Here is a 17,472-nt window from a genome sequence, read left to right as displayed (position 1 = left end):
TCAGTGCTTAAGGTTCCCCAAGAAGAAAAAGTGCTTTGTGTTCCTCTGATGGGGACACACTCAAATGTAATTGCTCTTTGAACTAGACAATGGAATTTAAAGATTTAAGCTCAGAGCCCTCATGAAGAGCTGCAGCAGAATGTTACACTTCAGTGGGAAAATGCTGCAGGAGTTGGAATAACTTTGGTTTGTCTTCAGTGCTCTCCACTCCTGATTAAATGAGATTAATTGTGCTGTTGAAGCGCCTGGTTCGACATCCAAAATAAATACATAAATTAAGACAGATGACAATTTAGAAGCTTAACTGCCATTTGAATGTGTGCCATACGCCGCAAGACAGAGAGAGAGAGAAAAAAAAAGCCCTTTTCTCTTAAAGTGGGATATCTAGCAGAACACACATGATCAGGGAGCATTTTCCTTGTGCTGTTTAAAAGGCTTTTCTTGCGCTTTGGAAGGTTTTCTTTGGCTTGGATTCTGCAAGGTGCATAAGCCAGTTCCAATGTGCCAGATGTGCATGGAATAGGAAATGCACTGGCCGGTCTCCAGGCAAAGCGGGACCTACCGTACAGTAGCAGCTCTCCAGGAAAATCTCTCGCTGCCAAGAACTAAACGTGATGTCAGCCTTGGAAGTGTGTCAGATTAGCAAACTTTTGTTCTTTGCTCTTTGTGAAGCATTAATCTGCCAAGGCCTGTGCGATAATGAGTCCCCTCTCTCGCTACATCCTTGAAGTTTTTTTTTTTTTTTAAACTAACCGTATTCAAAGATTTTCACATAAATACTTTGGAAGCTTTCAGCTGGTGATAATTTAATTTGATTGGGACACATCCTGTCCTAAAGCTGGTCCTCAGTCTTTATTCAGTGTGGTTAAAAGAGGTGCTAGAGTACCTTACGGTAATGGCCCAGAACATGACAGCATAAAAGCATGATCGTGCTGTCTTGCGGGCATGACTTCAGAGTGCTCTAGTGTTTATTGTCAGAGCAGACAGAACTCCTCCTCAGGTCGGTGCTCCTCAGTGAGGACTTTGGCCCATTGTGAATAGTAATTGACTGTTTATTAACCTGAAATGAGCATTTAAATCCTTTGTCTCGCAGCCCCACTCACGATTGTCATTGGGGCTTGGACCCAGAACTGTCAACACAGACCTCTGCCACTTGAGCTTAAGAAGTAACTCCATTAGTACCAGCCACTAGATGGGAGACCAGACACATGCTGTGCGAGGGTGTTGAAGGCATGTAACGCCGAGCTGCCTTATCACTACCTTTTGACTCACTTCTCAAAGTTTTATTCTGCTGCCACGCAAATGCAAAAAAATATGGTAAGGAAACAAAAGGACTGATACTGTGGGGTCCTCTACCCCCTGGTGCCTCAAGGGTCACAGCCCTCTTTCTGCCTCAGGGGAACCACAGGGCCTGCCTGCCTGCCCTTACCCTGCTGCAGCCCTCCGCTGCTGCTCAGGGAGGGGCTTGCCTCTCCTGGCCCTCCTCCTCATACAGAGCTGGGTCCAGCTGGGAATCAGAGCCAAACATTAACTGCGTTCAGCTGGATCAGCTGGTTCTCAACACCTGTCTGCTGGCCTTCTGTTGAGGGCTTGCTGCTGCCTTGCTCTGCAGGCCCTTGGGTGGCAGACTGCCCTGCTACCATCCCTTCTCTTCTCCGTGTTCACCTCTCTTTATAATCCTCCCTGTCTCTCAGGTCCATAACCTAGGCATCATCTTCAGCTTGGACTTCTCTTGGTCCACACATCATGCCTATGTGTCAATCTTGCCTATTCTTTCTGCATAGCACCTGTAAAATACGGCCTTTCCTGTCCATCCACCCAACTGAAACTCTCCTCCAGGCTTTCCTCCAGTCACATCTCGATCCCTGCCACATCCTTCTCTCTGGGCCTTGTCCAACGCAATCTTACCCCAAGGAGACCCATTCAAAATGCAGCTCTGACCATGTCACCCCTCTCTTGGAGTCCCTCCGCTGGCTCCCCCTTCTCTTTCGCATCAAACATAAGCTGCTTGTTTTCACTTTCAAGGCCTTTCATGACCTATCTCCACCCTACCTACCATCTCTCCTTCACTAGCAAAATGTCAACTCCTCCATGCCTCCCTCGCTTGCTTGATACCTTTTCAAAGAAGCCCCTTTGTGCTTTCTCCCCTGCTGCCCCTTGCACTTGGGAGAAGTTCCCTGTACACATCTGCAGACTTAACTCTTTGTCCTTCAAATCCCTCATTACAATGCCCCTCTTCTGTGATGCCTACAAAATACTTGGCAAAGTCAGGAGGCTGGTGTGTTGAGACCCACATGCTGACTAATACTGTCTCATTGTTCCCTGGAGCTCCCCAATCAGTCTGCCTGTTTCTTGTCTGATGCTTAGATTGAAAGTTCTTTGGGACAGGGACCATCTGTCTGTTCTGGGCTTATGCAGTGCCTAACACAATGGAGTCTGGCTCCATGGCTGGGGCTCCTAGGCATTACAATAATACAAATACATAATCTAGCTGTTGTTGGAAATGTTTATTAAAAACACAGCCCTTCTCTCCATTGAACAAAGCCATTTCTCTCCTGTTGAGCAGTAACCCTTTTGTTTGCCCAGGCCGTGTAACAGAGATCAAGGACATATTTGCTTCTGATATCTGAAATGTTACCATGTTGGTATGTCCCTGGGTAGGTCTTTCCTCCTCTCTATTTTAAAAGGCAAATTTCCAGAGGGGCGGGGAAAGGAACCGCAACACATGAGGAGACAAGTTCTGTTACCAGACACAAAGTGCAAGCTCCCAGCAGACACATGGCCCACTGTTTCCGTGTATCCTGCATGTGAAAATCGTACTCTCCGAGCCCTGCTTTTGACCCATCAGTTGCCTGTCAGGAATCGGTCAAATTTGGCTGGATTGCTAGCTCGCACCAGACGGAATTATTTATAGTTTTGTAATCCACGAAAGCAAGGGGATCAGTTTTACCCCTACTCAAGTTTAAGCCTTGAGCCGCTCAGCTCCAGTTGAGCGTGTGTGGGTCTAATGGTATTCTCGGTTGTATGTCATCACATACACATATGAAAGGTGTAAAAGCATCCAGTTGCTGCGAGTCGATGATTCATACTCTTTCTACTCTCTTATTATTCATGTGTATTCCTGTAGTGCCTGGATCAGGGCCCATTATGCCGGGTTGTGTACTAACATGTAGGGAAAAGTAAAGTCTCTGCCCCATTAATCCGAAAGGGGCTGATTGAATTCCATTTAAGTCACTGGGCATCTTTCCACTGACTTCAGTGGGCTTTGGATCAGGCCCAGAATTTAAGAGGTGATTGAAATGAACAAGCAGGTGGAACGAGGAGGAGGGGTACAGGAAAATGAGCATGTTTCTGCTTAGATTAATGTTGTGCACGAAGCAGATCACCACCTGCCGAGCCGTTATCAGTGCAATAGATAAGATTAATATAATAATGCCCTGCAGAGCCTGTTTCAAAGAAGCTAGTTTTGATGGAAATCTAACACTTTAACACAAGACGCCAGGGCCTGCTTCCAGTCTCAAATGCACACTGTGTATTTCCGTGTGTCTCAAGCATATCCCCCCACACAGCTGGTTTAGGTACAGTATCCAATCTAGAAAGTTCTGCAGCAATTTACAGTCTGGTTCTGAATAGAACAGTGACCCGTTTGCGTGAATGGAATTTAATATCGACTCACCTCAGCAGTTACGTATGTCTAAATCTGAGCTAGCGAATGTTTTTCCCCAAACCCTTTCCCCCCACCCTTTCTTGTTTTGTTCTCAAGAAGTTATCAAGGTGTTCTTGATTACCCTGAGGCAGTCTGTAGATAATGGGTAGACAGGTGGGAGTACCCTCTGCTCTAAAAAGCTGTTTTGTATGTACCACTTCATGTTGCTCTCTCTGAAATTCCCCGCGCTGGATTTAGAAATCCAGGCAAGTAGAATATTTTATGTCATGCTGCATGTTTGCGTTTGAAATTACTGTGAGAGCTAAGAGGAAGCTATACCAGCAGGTCCTAAATTCAGAAGTAAATGTAATTCATAAGTGCAGTCTCAACGTTTGACAGCTGACATCTGAAGGGACCTCATGACTATTGGACCAGGAGTCCACTTAATTAGAAATAGCCCTGGAATAACCATAGTTTCTATATTATATTGGCCAAGCACATTCTATTAGCTGGTAAATTCTTTTCAGTTTGGATTCATTAGCAAATTAACTCCAACAGGTAGGAAGGGGTGTGTGTGTGTTTGTTTGTTTAAACAGAGCCATATCTCTTTCTATCGGTGCATGACAATGAATGGAAATTGAAAATAGTTTGCAGCATTTAAGAATCCTGTTTACATTTGTTTTTCCTCTGTTGTGATCCTTTACCTTGAAAGTACTTTACCTAGTATGGTGTTTTGAACCACCCTCCTGCTACATTTCCAGAGGCTGTAAGATATTTCTCTCTGTCCATTAATGTTTGTACAGTTCTTTGAATATCTAGGACCAAATTATGATGATTTTTATTGTGGTCGTGCCTCGCACCCAGTCAGGGACCTGGGCCCCATTGTGCCTGGCACTGTGCAAACGAACACAAAGTCCCTGCCCCACAGAACTCCTCACCCAGGATTTTGATAATACGCAACACCAGGCGAACAGGAGCAGGGGGGAGGATGAGGTGACAGTAGAGAGCCGCAGTTGCACACTTAACTTATCACAGCAGTCATGTGGAAATCAGTGAAGCTGCATGTGCTCACGCCAGGTCTGAATTTGATTTGTCCAGTGCTATGTTTAGTGCTAAGCCGGGGCAAGTTGTCACATGTGTCTGAGCAGAAATTCTTCCCTTTCCTAATTAAGACTCATCATGGTCATACACTAAATGGGCTATTCATGACCCAGGCTGTTATAATGGCTGCACACAAAGGTACCAGCTTGGTGTGTACACATTTTTAGCTAGCACCAAATGGGCCTTTTCTGTGCCCAATTTTCCTGTGCATTGTGGTTCTTTGGAAATTTGCTCTTTAGAGTAAAAAGTGAGTGATTAGGCTCAAAGATGCCTTGTAAAGAGGTGTGGAGAAAGCATGATCCAGTAGCACTAGCCTGTGAACCAAATTAAATTCCCTGTTTTGCCACAGGCTCTGTGGGCGACCTTGGGCAAGTCACTTAGTCTCTCTGTGCCCCAGGTCTCCGTCTGTGCAATGGGGATGATAGTGCTGCCCTGCCTCCCAGGGGTGTTGGATAAATACATTAAAGATGCTGAGGTGCTCTGGGACTATGCTAATGAGGGTCAGCCAAGTACCAAAACCAGACCAAAGAGAATTTCTGTACTAGTCGCTTTACCATGCTGTTAGTAGCGAGACCATATTACGACGTCAGTAGTAATAGTCAATGTATGCAGGACGTATGGTGGCGTTTTCAAAGCGTAGCTAAGGGAGTCAGGCACCCAAATCCCGCTGAAATGCAATGGGAGTTGGGCACTGAAATAGGCTGCTTTTTATCTGATGCTTCCCCGGCACCCCCAAAGCCTTTTACTGCTGTTAACTAATTAATTCTCACTAGATTCCTGTGAGAGAGATAAGTGTTATCTCCATTTTACAAGTAGGGAAACTGAGGCAGAGAGGTCAAGCGACTTAGGGCGATGAGAAAGTCGGTATCAGAGGCAGGGTTAGAATCTGCTGCCTTGCAATGTAGTGCTCAGATCGCTACCACACTACCTCATCCTGCGAGGTTTATCATAGATCAGTCTTTATGGAGGATTAAATAAGGCTGTTAAGATACTTAGGATTTCTGAGGAAGTGCAAAGAAATCAGACCCCTACCATAAGAAGTAGCAATGGATTTTGGACTAACTGGTAGTAGCAGCAGCTCTGAACTTGCATGCCTCAGTATTTTGTTTTGAGGGCTTCCCCCTCACATGTTATATAAATACAAGCTGACTAAGGTTCATATGACATTCTACACATAAACTGTTCTACAAGAACAACTGTCATTGGCTGAGAGCCCTTTGAAGGGTCTCAGAAAGCCCCTTGTTGTCCCGCCAGAGAATAATATATCTCCTCAGATTTGTGTTCTTGCAAGTAATTCATCACTCCAGATGTGTCTTCTGTCCTTAGTTTGACTGATGAGTTCTCCTCTGCCGTGCATACTTTGTTAACCAGCTTTCTGCATTGATTATGTCACTTTCCGATTGTGCTCTTTTTGGTAACCTGCTCAGGGCATATTTTTCTCTTTGCCTAAAATACCTTTCCTTCTGCAGTGTTATTTATACCAATGTGCGAGGCTTGGCCTCTCTCTCTCCTGTGCCAAGAGCCACTCAGGATACTGGTTATAGCTCCCTGAGTCACCTGCAGCCCAGACCCAAGTATAATTTAGAGCTGCCTAGGGAGTGCTCTAATTTACACCAGCTAGCTCTAGTCCCTAAAGGACCGGATACCAGTTGAGAATTGGTGGAGTTTAGGAGCCCTGCTCCCAGCCTCTGCTTTGCCCCCGTATGCAAGGATGTGGGGGAACAAGTGGCACAGGTGCCTGTTATACCAGTGTATACCAGCTGAGAGCTCCCTGTGCAGGTTGAATTCTCAGCTGGACACTAACTGCCAGTCTGCAACCACTCTGCCCCACCTGACAGCACAGAGGGGCCCAAAGGGAGGGAGAGAATCACAAGTGCTGTGATTTGTACCATTCTGTCATGAGTTAAGATCCTGTCTCCTACAGAGCAAACTTGTGAGTGATAGGAGAGACGGGGGGACATTTTTTAGAGTTCGGTCTGAACTGAAGCCCTGGATTCAACCCTCCAAACCTTGGGTCAGGTCAGATCAGCGCTTTATGGCTTGTGCCCACCCTTGCTAATTCCAGCTTTGTCACATCTTGCCCATATGTATTAGCATCACAACAGAAATTTCAGCATGGGAAGAACTGGAAACCCAGTGAGCGCCCAGAGGGGGCGATGCATTTGTGCTCTGCGTGTAGCAGAATACAGTGCCTGCAGGTAGGCTGCCATGCTGGGTAATTTCACATGGTCTCTGCAAGTCCATGTGAAGTGTGTAGTCGGCCAGCAGCTGTGTGTTCTGTCAGGGTTTGAACACTGGAGGGGAGCGGTGAATAGTGCACGGGCTGCCGCATTGCTTTCTCCCTCTGTGGGTTGTTGGGGTGTGCCTAGCATACCCAGGCTGATGCTGCAGGTTGGGACACCTTTGTCTCCTGAGCTGCTAGGGCTAATGTAGGGGTGCCCAAGCTATGGCCTGTGGTCTGTACACGGCCCACCAGAGCATTTCATAAGGCCCGCGGCCTGCTTCAACACAATATACTAACGGCCGATTCATTAGCGGTTTGTCATCATGTTTACATCATTTTAGTTGACACAAGGAAGTATTGGGAAATACTGTACATAGAAACACATGCGAAACAAGCTGAACTTAAAATATAAATCAATACAGGTGTCTTTAAATCTTATTAAAATATAGGTAGAATCTGGCCCTCGGAAGGTTGTGCTTAGGTTTATGTGGCCCTCCATCCTGAGTAGTAAGGTTGGGCCCCACTGGGCTAAAGCATGGAAGACATGAAACAGGGTTTCCCTGACCAGGATCAGAACACAGACCCAATAAATTCTACCAATTGCGTAGGAGACGAGAGCATTAACTAACCAGCAGAACACAAAGCTGTGAATGCAGGACAAGAGCCAATATTCTGTGCCACCCTGATGTGCTGTCCAAGGTTGGACTGTGCAAGGGACCCTGGGGATCTTGGATGTTACTGGACTGGGGAGGGGGAGACTTCCCTTCCAGGGGTGATATCAAAGGCATTTCAAAGGGGGGTTAGGTGCCTCCCCATGGAGCTCAATAGGAGATGGGCACCTGGCTCCCATTTATGCCTTTGACAGTCAGCCCCAGAGTGGCTACAATACTTGTGTTTGAAGGGGAACCAAGAGGTGGAACGAGATGGTTTGCTTACTCAGCGCTGGAGGAAATATCTTGTTAATGCCAGATACGTGCGGGAACTTGTTCAAGGGCTACTTATGCTTGTGAAATTCTGACCTCTAGTGCTGCTAGCTTAGGTCAGTGAGACCGATGGTGATCTGCTGAGTGAGTGCTGGTCCTCAGAATGACACAGGCTTATGGGCAGGTTTGAACTTATCTCCCCGGTCACAGTGCTGGGACATGCACCTGCACTTGTGCGCCGCATTTGCTGGTAATGATAATTAAAGTGCACGGGTCAGAAACACAGACTTTTCAATCTTGGAGAGGGTTTCTACTGTTCTCCTTCCAGGGACCATGTGCCCCTTCTCCTTCCCATTCCATGCATGTCTGAGAGGTATGTGCATGATTACCTACAGCTGTAACATGTCTGGATGGGCTGAAAAGGTGCTGAATGTAAAATCTTGTCCTTATGTCGAGGGACTGGATGGCTCAGAAGCTTGATAATGGCAGTATGGACAGGTTAACTCCTAGGCTGTTGCTTTGACAATTAAATGAGCCAGTTGGGGGAGGGGAAAAAAGCAAATGTACATTGTGAAAAATTTGTTTTGTTCTAAATTTTCTGAGAAATTTTCCATTTTCCAATGAAAATTTTCTAAATGATATTTTTCAAAAGTGTTTTCAAAATGTTTGAAAAATGTCTTTTCTTCATTATGATGTGGAGAGGGGGAACCCTTCCTCTCACAGGGAGAAAGTTTAAAAAAAGAAAAGAGAAAGGCGGCTTTTTTCCCTCCACTGAAATGAAACAAAAACGTTGAAATTTTTAATTTTAGAAATTTTTTTTTTGAATTCCCATTGTATTTGAAATAGCACTCGGCCTGGCTTAGACTCTTGGGGTGGAGAGAGGCATTGGAGCTTTGTGGAAGCTTGAATCCAGATATGGGCTTGGCAAATGTAAACATGTGTGCTACAAAATTATAAACTCCAATGTTTAAAAAGTCAGCCACAAAAATACCTGCCTATCTAAGGTGCTTTTATAGCCTCCACCACCCTAATATCTGAGCATCTGGCAATTTTTCATGTATTTAGCCTAACGATACTTGTGGAAAGTTGGCAATTGTCATCTAGATAGGTATTGTTATCCCCATTGTATATCCGGGGAACTGAGACACAGAGAGACTTAGGTCTGGTCTACGCTACGCTACACATTCCGGGGCATGGGTGAAAAAGCCACAGCCGTGGATGACATAGTTATACCAACCTAACCCCCCCGTGTAGACAGTGCTGTGTGGGCAGGAGAGCTTCTCCTGTCAACTTAGCTACTGCTTCTCAGGGAGTTAACTACGCCGATGAGCATCTTCATTACAGAGCTACAGCCGATGCAGCGTTTTAGGTGTAGACTTGCCTGAAGTGCCTTGCCCGAGGCCATACAAGGTGGGTGAGGTAATATCTTTTATTGGACCGACTTCTGTTGGTGAGAGACAAGTTTTCGAGCCACACAGAGCTCTTCTTCAGCTCTGGGAAAAGAACTCCCAGCCAAGTGCAAGAGGGAACAGCTTGTTCGGCATAAGTAGTTAGCACATTTTGGAAGGGACCATTCAAGGTAGAGTGGCCTGTTAACACCAGTGTAGTCATAGGACATGAAGAGGGGTTTGGTGGGTTACAATCCGTCCAATAACAGATATGACCTCTCTAATATCCTTGGACCGACATGGCTACAACTACACTGCATACACAGCTATACAGGCTGTCTGCAGTAGACAGGTTAGCGCTGTAACCACTAGGCCGTCCTTCCTCTACCCACAGTCAGCTATGACATCTGTTAGTGTCACTGGTTGAGAGGGACAGAATTAGTCATGAGAAATGGAAAAGTAGCATAAATCATAGTCACCAACGGGCGCAGTCATGCAAGATACGTGTGCGCTTCCTGTGGGGTGGGCAGCGCTTGGTTGAACTTTGGCCCAAAGGAAGCTGCAAGAGAAACGGTGCATCCCTGTCTGATCTACTGACACATATTTATTCCGATAACAAATGACTTACCCTCGTCGAGGATTTGAATTGTGGTCCAAATCATTGCATAGCTTGTTTTCATTCTGTTGGAAAAGATGAGTCGGCATTTTTACCTTACTAATAAAATAATTCTGATACTATACAGAGCACCGATGGTGCTGACTGTGTTGAAAGACTTCACAGACTTCAGTCCTGCAAACACCCCAGTGATGGCAGGCAGTGAGTATTACATGGGAAGGGGAATAAGATCGCTATGCCCCGAAGAAGAGCAGCACTGTGAAAACACCAGTTGTGGTGGCTGGTTTGATGCAACACGGAAGATAAACTGAGGCATGGGCAGGGCTCTACTCCAAGTCTGAAGAACTAAAGAAGTCATGGGGGGTGGGGAAATTTATATTCAGCTTGGATGAAAATTAGTTTCTTTATCATCAGAACTTTTTAACCTGCTGTTAGTTTTCTTCTTGGCTACAAAAGGCCATTGCTTGGATGAAGGGGCGGGGGGGAAGGCGCCGTTATAATCTGTAGGAGAGTGCATAGAGGAGAACACGTACCTCTGTGACTCTGAGCTGAGACCGCGGATCAGCGGGCCTCTGTGAGCACAACTGCTTATCCCTGAGCTAGCTGCAAGATGACAGGTTTTCTGCACAGCAGGGGGTCACTAAATTAACCGGGCACTTGGGCCGTGCAAATTCCTTCTTTTCAGTTGCACCTGGAGCTTCCGATGCCTAGAAACAATTCCATTACCCTGCATGTGTAATTTTGCGTGTCATTGCCCCTAATTGCATGCTTAAAGTGCGCGCTTTTAACATGCAGCCCTTTTATCAGCAGTAGGTAATAGAAGGTTTAATAGGGTGTTTGCATTCCTATAAAATTAATCTGTAGCTTTCTGTGATAGGGGACAGGCAGGGAGCCATGTGGTTCATATCCAGTGTTGAGAAACTCGTTATAGAGGCAGGAAACATTTTCGATTGGAGCAGTGACAAAATAATTTGGAGGGGAGCCATGAAGAGAGTGGATGTGATGCTTCCAGCAGAGTGGAGATTGCTGGCGTGTGGAAGCAGTGTTGCCAGCTAACATTGACTTAGTGTCTCTGGAGACCTGCAATAGCAAATGCATTTTATTAATGACAATGTTCTTTAGAAAATGCCGAGGCATTGTGGCTAGAGGTGAAACTCGATTGCAAGTGGGATTGTTTGTGTTGGTTTGGAAACGTTCCAGACCAAGACCTGTTCCATTTAACTTTCTCACCGCTGGTAACTGATCAAGGACCTCACTGCGGCAAGCAGGCTGCCATAAGCTTGGTAAGACATGATGCAGTCTTCTCAGTGTCCAGTAGTTTGTAGCTGTAACATCCTTCCTTTTGACTGAGAGTGGACAAACAGCACTTGATGTAGAGTTTTAGGAACTGTTTGCATAGATCATCATGGGGTTAGAGTGCTAAGACAGTGGGACGGATATTTTGGCCATTTTTCTGTTGCTTGTTCTTTTTTGACTTGTTCGTTTACCTTATGATAAACCATAAGCCTTGTGTTATCAGCTATCCAACACCTGCTTTAGTGGGTATTCCCAGTTTTACATTTTTTTCCTCCCCTCTTGGCCCTTGCTGTGTTTCTCTCGTGATTCGTTGCTAATTAGCCCTTGTTCATGATCTTGTTACTGTGAGATCTCTCTGGGTGAATCTTTTTGTAACCCAGATTTGGTTGTCAGCTGAAGGCTGCACTGCTCATGTCTAGCTATCGAGGTCTGATTCTGTTCCTGTCCATGTTAGTTGGGGTTTGGCTCTTCTGTAGTGCTTTGCTCTTTGTTTTTTACCAGTCAGCCCACAGAGATGGAGTTTTGAATGCAAACATGTAAAATACCCAGTCTGTTAGAAATTGTGACAAGCCTGAATCAGATCCCCAGGTCTGACCCCTGTTTCCGAACTTTGTGGCAATTTACATTTGGATCCAAATCTGGATCTGAACTTCTGGTCTTGTGCTTACTTATACAGGGGGCTCTGAACACCCTTTAAAGTTAGGACTTGGCTTATGACTACCTAGTCCTGGGAGAATTCTGTGCCAAAAAATTAAAAATTCTGCACCAAAACAATAAAAATTCTGCACACAATATTTTAAAATTTTGCAAAATTCTGCAGATTTTATTTGTCAAAATAACATTACATAATTACACCAGTTTCAATTATTTTGGTAATTTATCTCAAAATACCTCTCATAAATATGTCTGTTACAATACAGACTCACGCAGAAATTCCCCCAGGAGTAGAGTTAAAGAAACCCTTATGACAACCCAGTTCTAGTTTCTTTGCCTCCTGTCCCCTTCCCAAAAGCCCAGCTGGGAGGCCAGAGACCCACAACCCCTCCCCACGAGTCCAGCTGTGGGGCCCCCCAGCCCAGATACCCACACCCCCTCCCCTCCAGAGTCCAGCTGTGGCCCCCCCAGCCCAGACACCCATCCCCCTACTGCCCAGGGATCCAGAAGGAGAAACAGCCTGTAGCTGGGTCCCAGGCTTGTGTGGAGTTTCCTGCATGCTGCTGTCTCCTTTCCTCAGGGCCTGCAGGAAACTGTAGCTGCTAGGAAATTTCTACTCTTTCCTCCCTCTCCCCCAGGCAGTGTCTTCTGTGCACAAGTTGGGCTCTGCTGGGTCCAGCGACCCCTTGTGGTGGCCAGCAGCACTGCAGCCCATTTCTGGGGGTGGGGGAAAGGAAATTATGTGCAAAAACATTCATTTCTGCAAACTTCTGCATTGCGCAATGGTGCAGAATTCCCACAGAAGTAGACTACCGGAAAATGGACTCTCTCCCCATGTGCATCCAGGTTAAACAGGGTGACTGGGTATTCTCAGCAGAAGACTCCCTTCTTTATGGAAAAGAACAACTTAGTAAGGGTGAAATCAATAGGATTACACTATAAAATTACACTACAAAATTAAAGGATCTAAGAACACAAAAGAATTTCGATAGGCTTTTAGCCATCATAAGGAATGCTATTGCAGGGCGATAATTCTCTATTACATCTTATAAGGTAGTTAAAGCCCATAGGAAAGCTCTTATTTTCTTTAATTTTGTAGGACTTTTCCTGTGTGTTTACACATCCTAGGCGAAGAACAGTCATTAAGTTCGGTAGAAGCAGATTCCTACCCGTGTTGAGCCGAGTTCTGCCCCTGGGGTAAGCTGGCTTCAGAGAGACTTGTGCCTGCCGATGCTAAGGGCATAACTGCCAAGTTTTCTGCAGCTCTGTGTGTGACACTTCATGCAAATGTCTTGGCTAATTTACATACTTGGCCCATAGCCATAAATATCAGGTTATGCGCCCTGCCCCTAGTGGGGGCGAGGGATTGGACAGGGAGCTGCAAGGAACTGGACAACTGTCGCTTGGGTAGGTAAGTGGGTGTCTGGCAGTGTAGGAATAGCTGGGACGATGCTGGAGGGAGTCGGGGGCTAAGTGGGCGGTGCTGGGCTGTCTGGGATAGGTGGGTGCTGTGCTGTGGGAGTAGCTGGGGTGTGTGGGTGGGGATGTCTGAAGGCAGGTGCGAGAGTCAGAGGCTGTTGCTGGCTCCCCACTGTCTTTTGTGCCCGATGCTGCTGTTACTGCCATCTCTGCAGCGTCTGACTGCACCTTCCCCGCTTGGCTCCAGCAGCAGTGTAGAAACACAGGAGGTAGGGAGGCTGTCTGCAGAGCTGGCTCCGTAGCCCAGAGGAGACGCTGCAGGTCATTCCCGGAGCCCAGCTGTGCAGGAGAGATGCGTGATGGGCGCTGCTACTTGTGGGTGACACGTCAGATGCCAGACCCTGGCAGGGCTGAAGTTTGTGTGTTTATGTCCGATCACGTGAATCGCAAAGTGCCGGGACATCTGTTTGTATAAATCAGGACACAACCCAAATGTCTTTGCCTTGCAGGGAAGCTGGTGCAGGGGGATTCTCTGGAGCTGAGCTGCAGTGCTGCCTCTCCAAAGGTGACATTAGACCCGAGCCAAGCCGTGGTGCTGGACTGTAACCTGGCTTCTGTCGAGCAGTTGATCAATATCACCTGGAAGAAGAATGGGTTCCCATTAGTGGAGCAGGAGCACCTTCTCGTGCTTCCAAATGGATCACTCTTCATATCGTCCCCGACTGCTGCTAAGGAGAGTAAATATCCTGAAAGGACTGGCGCAGAGGGTAATTACTCCTGTGTCTCCCAGAGCTCCCTAGGCGCGGTTGCCAGTCAAACGACTGCAGTTAGGTTTTCAAGTAAGTATTTCTCTGGTATTGATACAGACTCTTCGGCCTGGCTTAAGAGCTGAGAAAGAATTGTCTAGGTTCCTTTAAATGCTGGCAGGCCTCAGAATTGTCTGTAAAATAAGTTATGAAGTCATCATCTTTTTTCCCCCTCCCAGTTACATTTTAATTTCCCCTGGAACCCTTCCAGATTCCCTCCTGACAAGGCCCTCCTGTTTGCAGAAAGCCAGCCTTTCCCTTTGGGCCACTATCTTGTCAAGTCCTTTTGTTTCAGGACACAAGGTCTGTATACAGCATGCACTGTATTTCTGCAGTAGTAAAGAAAGGTTCAGTAAGGACTATGATGGCCAGATCCTCAGCTGGCCTAAATCAGTGGGAGTCAATGGAGTTATGCCTGCTTACGCCACTGAGGGTTTGCTACCTTCTAGCATTTCTTCAATGACAAAAAGCAATTCCATCCTGTGCTGACCTTGTGTCCTTCCTCCTTTATTCAATCTCTTGATTGGTTGTTTTTGCCTCAGTGTTATTATAGAAACTGTGGTCCTGGGTCTTGTTAAGTTGAATTATAATGGTGTGTGTGTGTGTGTGTGTGTGTGTATAATTATTCTGGCACATCCCGAGCTGCACTTTGATTAGCTGTTGATATTAATTAGTGTTACCCAACACATGGAAAGAAGAGTAGCTAGGAGAATGACTTACATGGGACCTGAGTAATGAGATCAGAGGTCAAAATATTTTCTTAGCATGTCACCATTCACCTAATTCCTTTGGGATCTGGTAGATAATTAGCACTGCTTTATGCTCGTTAAATATGGGGAAGTGAGAGGAGCTGTAGTCTTTGAAAGGTCTATCCTGGCCCCTAAAGATCGTTCTCCTTTTCTTTGGTTTTAGTATATTCAGATCACACATTAGCACAAAGGAGGAGTGGGGGGAAGTGGGAAAACAATACTCTAGAACATTGGAGGCTGAAATAGACTGTGCTGGGGAACAAGGGAAAGGACAGAAGGTTTGTGCGTGTCTTTGAATAATGCAAAGGCATCAGACATTCTGACTTCTCCTCCTTACCGAAGAATTCCATGCTCTAATTGCAAATTACCTGCTGGGCTGTGGTAGGTCCGATCTCCCTGGCCCCATATAGAGGTTGATGAGTCTGCTACAGCTGTGGTTAAAAGAACAGAGGCCTTTTAGTGCTGACAGTAGAAAACGCAGTATTTAAGACTCAGAAGTCCTTGGGTTGTTCCCCACTTGGGTTGGCAACCCACACAGGTGTGTCATGTTACATGTAATCCGTTTAGCTGTTAACGTTTTCTTATAACATGTTTTCTGTCATTGATGGTGGTGATTTTTTTTTAAGTTACCTATGTGTGCGTCAGTATAGTCCCCTTGGAGTGTGCCACATTGACATTTGTGGCAACTGAAGCCCTCTTTGCTCATAGAACAGGTCTAGCACAGGAAATGGGGTCCAAGCTTCTGCTCTCTGTGCCCATCCAATCGGACTACCACCCCCGTCAGTGGGAGGATCATTCAGACCACTTGACTATTCAGTCCTCTCTCCCTCTGTTGCAGTAGCACTAAGGATCTCAGTTATTGTCAGTTGTTTGATGGTGGTTTCTATGATGTGGATACTGGAAATTGGACTGACACTTAGTGTATCTTGCTGTGACTGCGTGCTAGCTACCAGATGGAATTTACTGATCTCTTAAGAACATAAGAATGGCCATATTGGGTCAGACCAAAGGTCCATCTAGTTCAGTATCCTGTCTTCCGACAGTGGCCAATGCCAGGTGCCTCAGAGGGAATGGACAGAACAGGGCAATTTGGAGTGATCCATCCCATGTTGTCCAGTCCCTGCTTCTGGCAATTGGAGGTTTAGGAACAACTGGAGCATGGGGTTGTGTCCCTGATCATCTTGACTAATAGCCATTGCTGGATCTATCCTGCATGAGGGTATCTAATTCTTGTTTGAACCCTGTTATACTTTCGTCCTTCACAACATCCCCTGGCAATGAGTTCCACAGATTGACTGTGCATTGTATGAAGAAGTACTTTTGTTTCTTTTAAATCTGCTGCCTGTGAATTTCATTGGGTGACCCCGAGTTCTCATGTTATGTGAAGGGGTAAATAACATTTCCCTAATCTCTTGCTCCGCACCGTTCATGGTTTTATAGACCTCGATCATACCCCCCCTTAGTCGTCTCTTTTCCAAGTTGAAGAGTCCCAGTCTTTTTAACCTGTTCTCCTATGGAAGTTGTTCCATCCCCCTCATCATTTTTGTTGCCCATCTCGGTACTGTTTCCACTTCTAATATACCATTTTTGAGATGGGACGACCAGAACTGCATGCCGTATTCAACACGTGGGTGTACCAGGGGTTTATATAGGGGCAATATGATATTTTCTGTCTTATCCATTTCCTAATGGTTCCTAACATTCTGTTCGCTTTTTTGACTGTCACTGCACATTGAGCAGATGTTTTGGAGAGTTATCCATGATGACTCCAAGATCTCTTTCTTGAGTGGTAACAGCTAATTTAGTCCCCTTCATTTTGAATATAGTTGGGTATATTTTTTCCAATGGGAATTACTTTGCATTTATCAACATTGAATTTCTTCTGCCATTTTGTTACCAATCACCCAGTTTTGTGAGATCCCTTTGTAATCCTTCGCAGTCAGCTTTGAACTTGACACAAAATTACTCAAGATAGTTTTCTGCAAATTTTGCCTCCTTACTCTTCACACCATATTTCAGATCATTTGTGAATATGTTGAACAGCACAGGTCCCAGTACAGATGCTAGGGTGACTCCGCTATTTACCTCTCTTTCTCCATTTTGAAAACTGGCCATTTATTCCTGCCCTTTGTTTCCTATATTTTGACCTACTTCTGCTCTATGAAAGGGCCTTCCCTCTTATCCCATGACTTCTTAGTTTGCTTAAGAGCCTTTAGTGAGGGACTTTGTCAAAGGCTCTCTGAAAGTCCAAGTACACTGTTTCGTCTGGCTCGCTCTTGTCCACATGCTTGTTGACCTTGACAAAGAGTTCTAACAGATTGGTGAGGCATGATTTCCCTTTACAAAAGCTGTGTTGACTCTTCCCGAACAAATCGTTTTCATCTATGTGTCTGATAATTCTGTCCTTTACTATAGTTTCAACCAGTTTGCCTGGTACTGAAATTAGGCTTAGTGGCCAGCAATTTCCAAGATCGCCTCTGAAGGCTTTTGTAAAAATCGGCATCACATTACCTATCCTCTAGTCATCTGGTTCAGAGGCTGCTTTAAGCAATAGGTTACATGCCACAGTTTGTAGTTCTGCAATTTCATATTTGAGTTCTTTGAGAACTCTTGGGTGAATCCCATCTGGTCCTGGTGACTTATTACTATT

The 17,472-nt window shown here is 45.7% G+C and overlaps 1 protein-coding gene across 2 annotated transcripts in view; it reads left to right on the top strand.

Moving 5' to 3' along the window:
• Positions 1–17,472, top strand: part of IGDCC4 (immunoglobulin superfamily DCC subclass member 4) — a 194,108-nt gene that overhangs the window by 48,420 nt on the left and 128,216 nt on the right. For both annotated transcript variants that reach the window (XM_048866842.2, XM_048866840.2), the window contains exon 2: positions 13,777–14,106. In XM_048866842.2, coding sequence (XP_048722799.2) covers positions 13,777–14,106 — 330 coding nt within the window. The remainder of the gene's footprint in view (positions 1–13,776; positions 14,107–17,472) is intronic.

This window comes from Caretta caretta, chromosome 10 (genome assembly GCF_965140235.1).
Source record: "Caretta caretta isolate rCarCar2 chromosome 10, rCarCar1.hap1, whole genome shotgun sequence".
Taxonomy (NCBI): domain Eukaryota; kingdom Metazoa; phylum Chordata; order Testudines; family Cheloniidae; genus Caretta; species Caretta caretta.
This window is presented reverse-complemented; position numbering and strand designations above follow the sequence as displayed.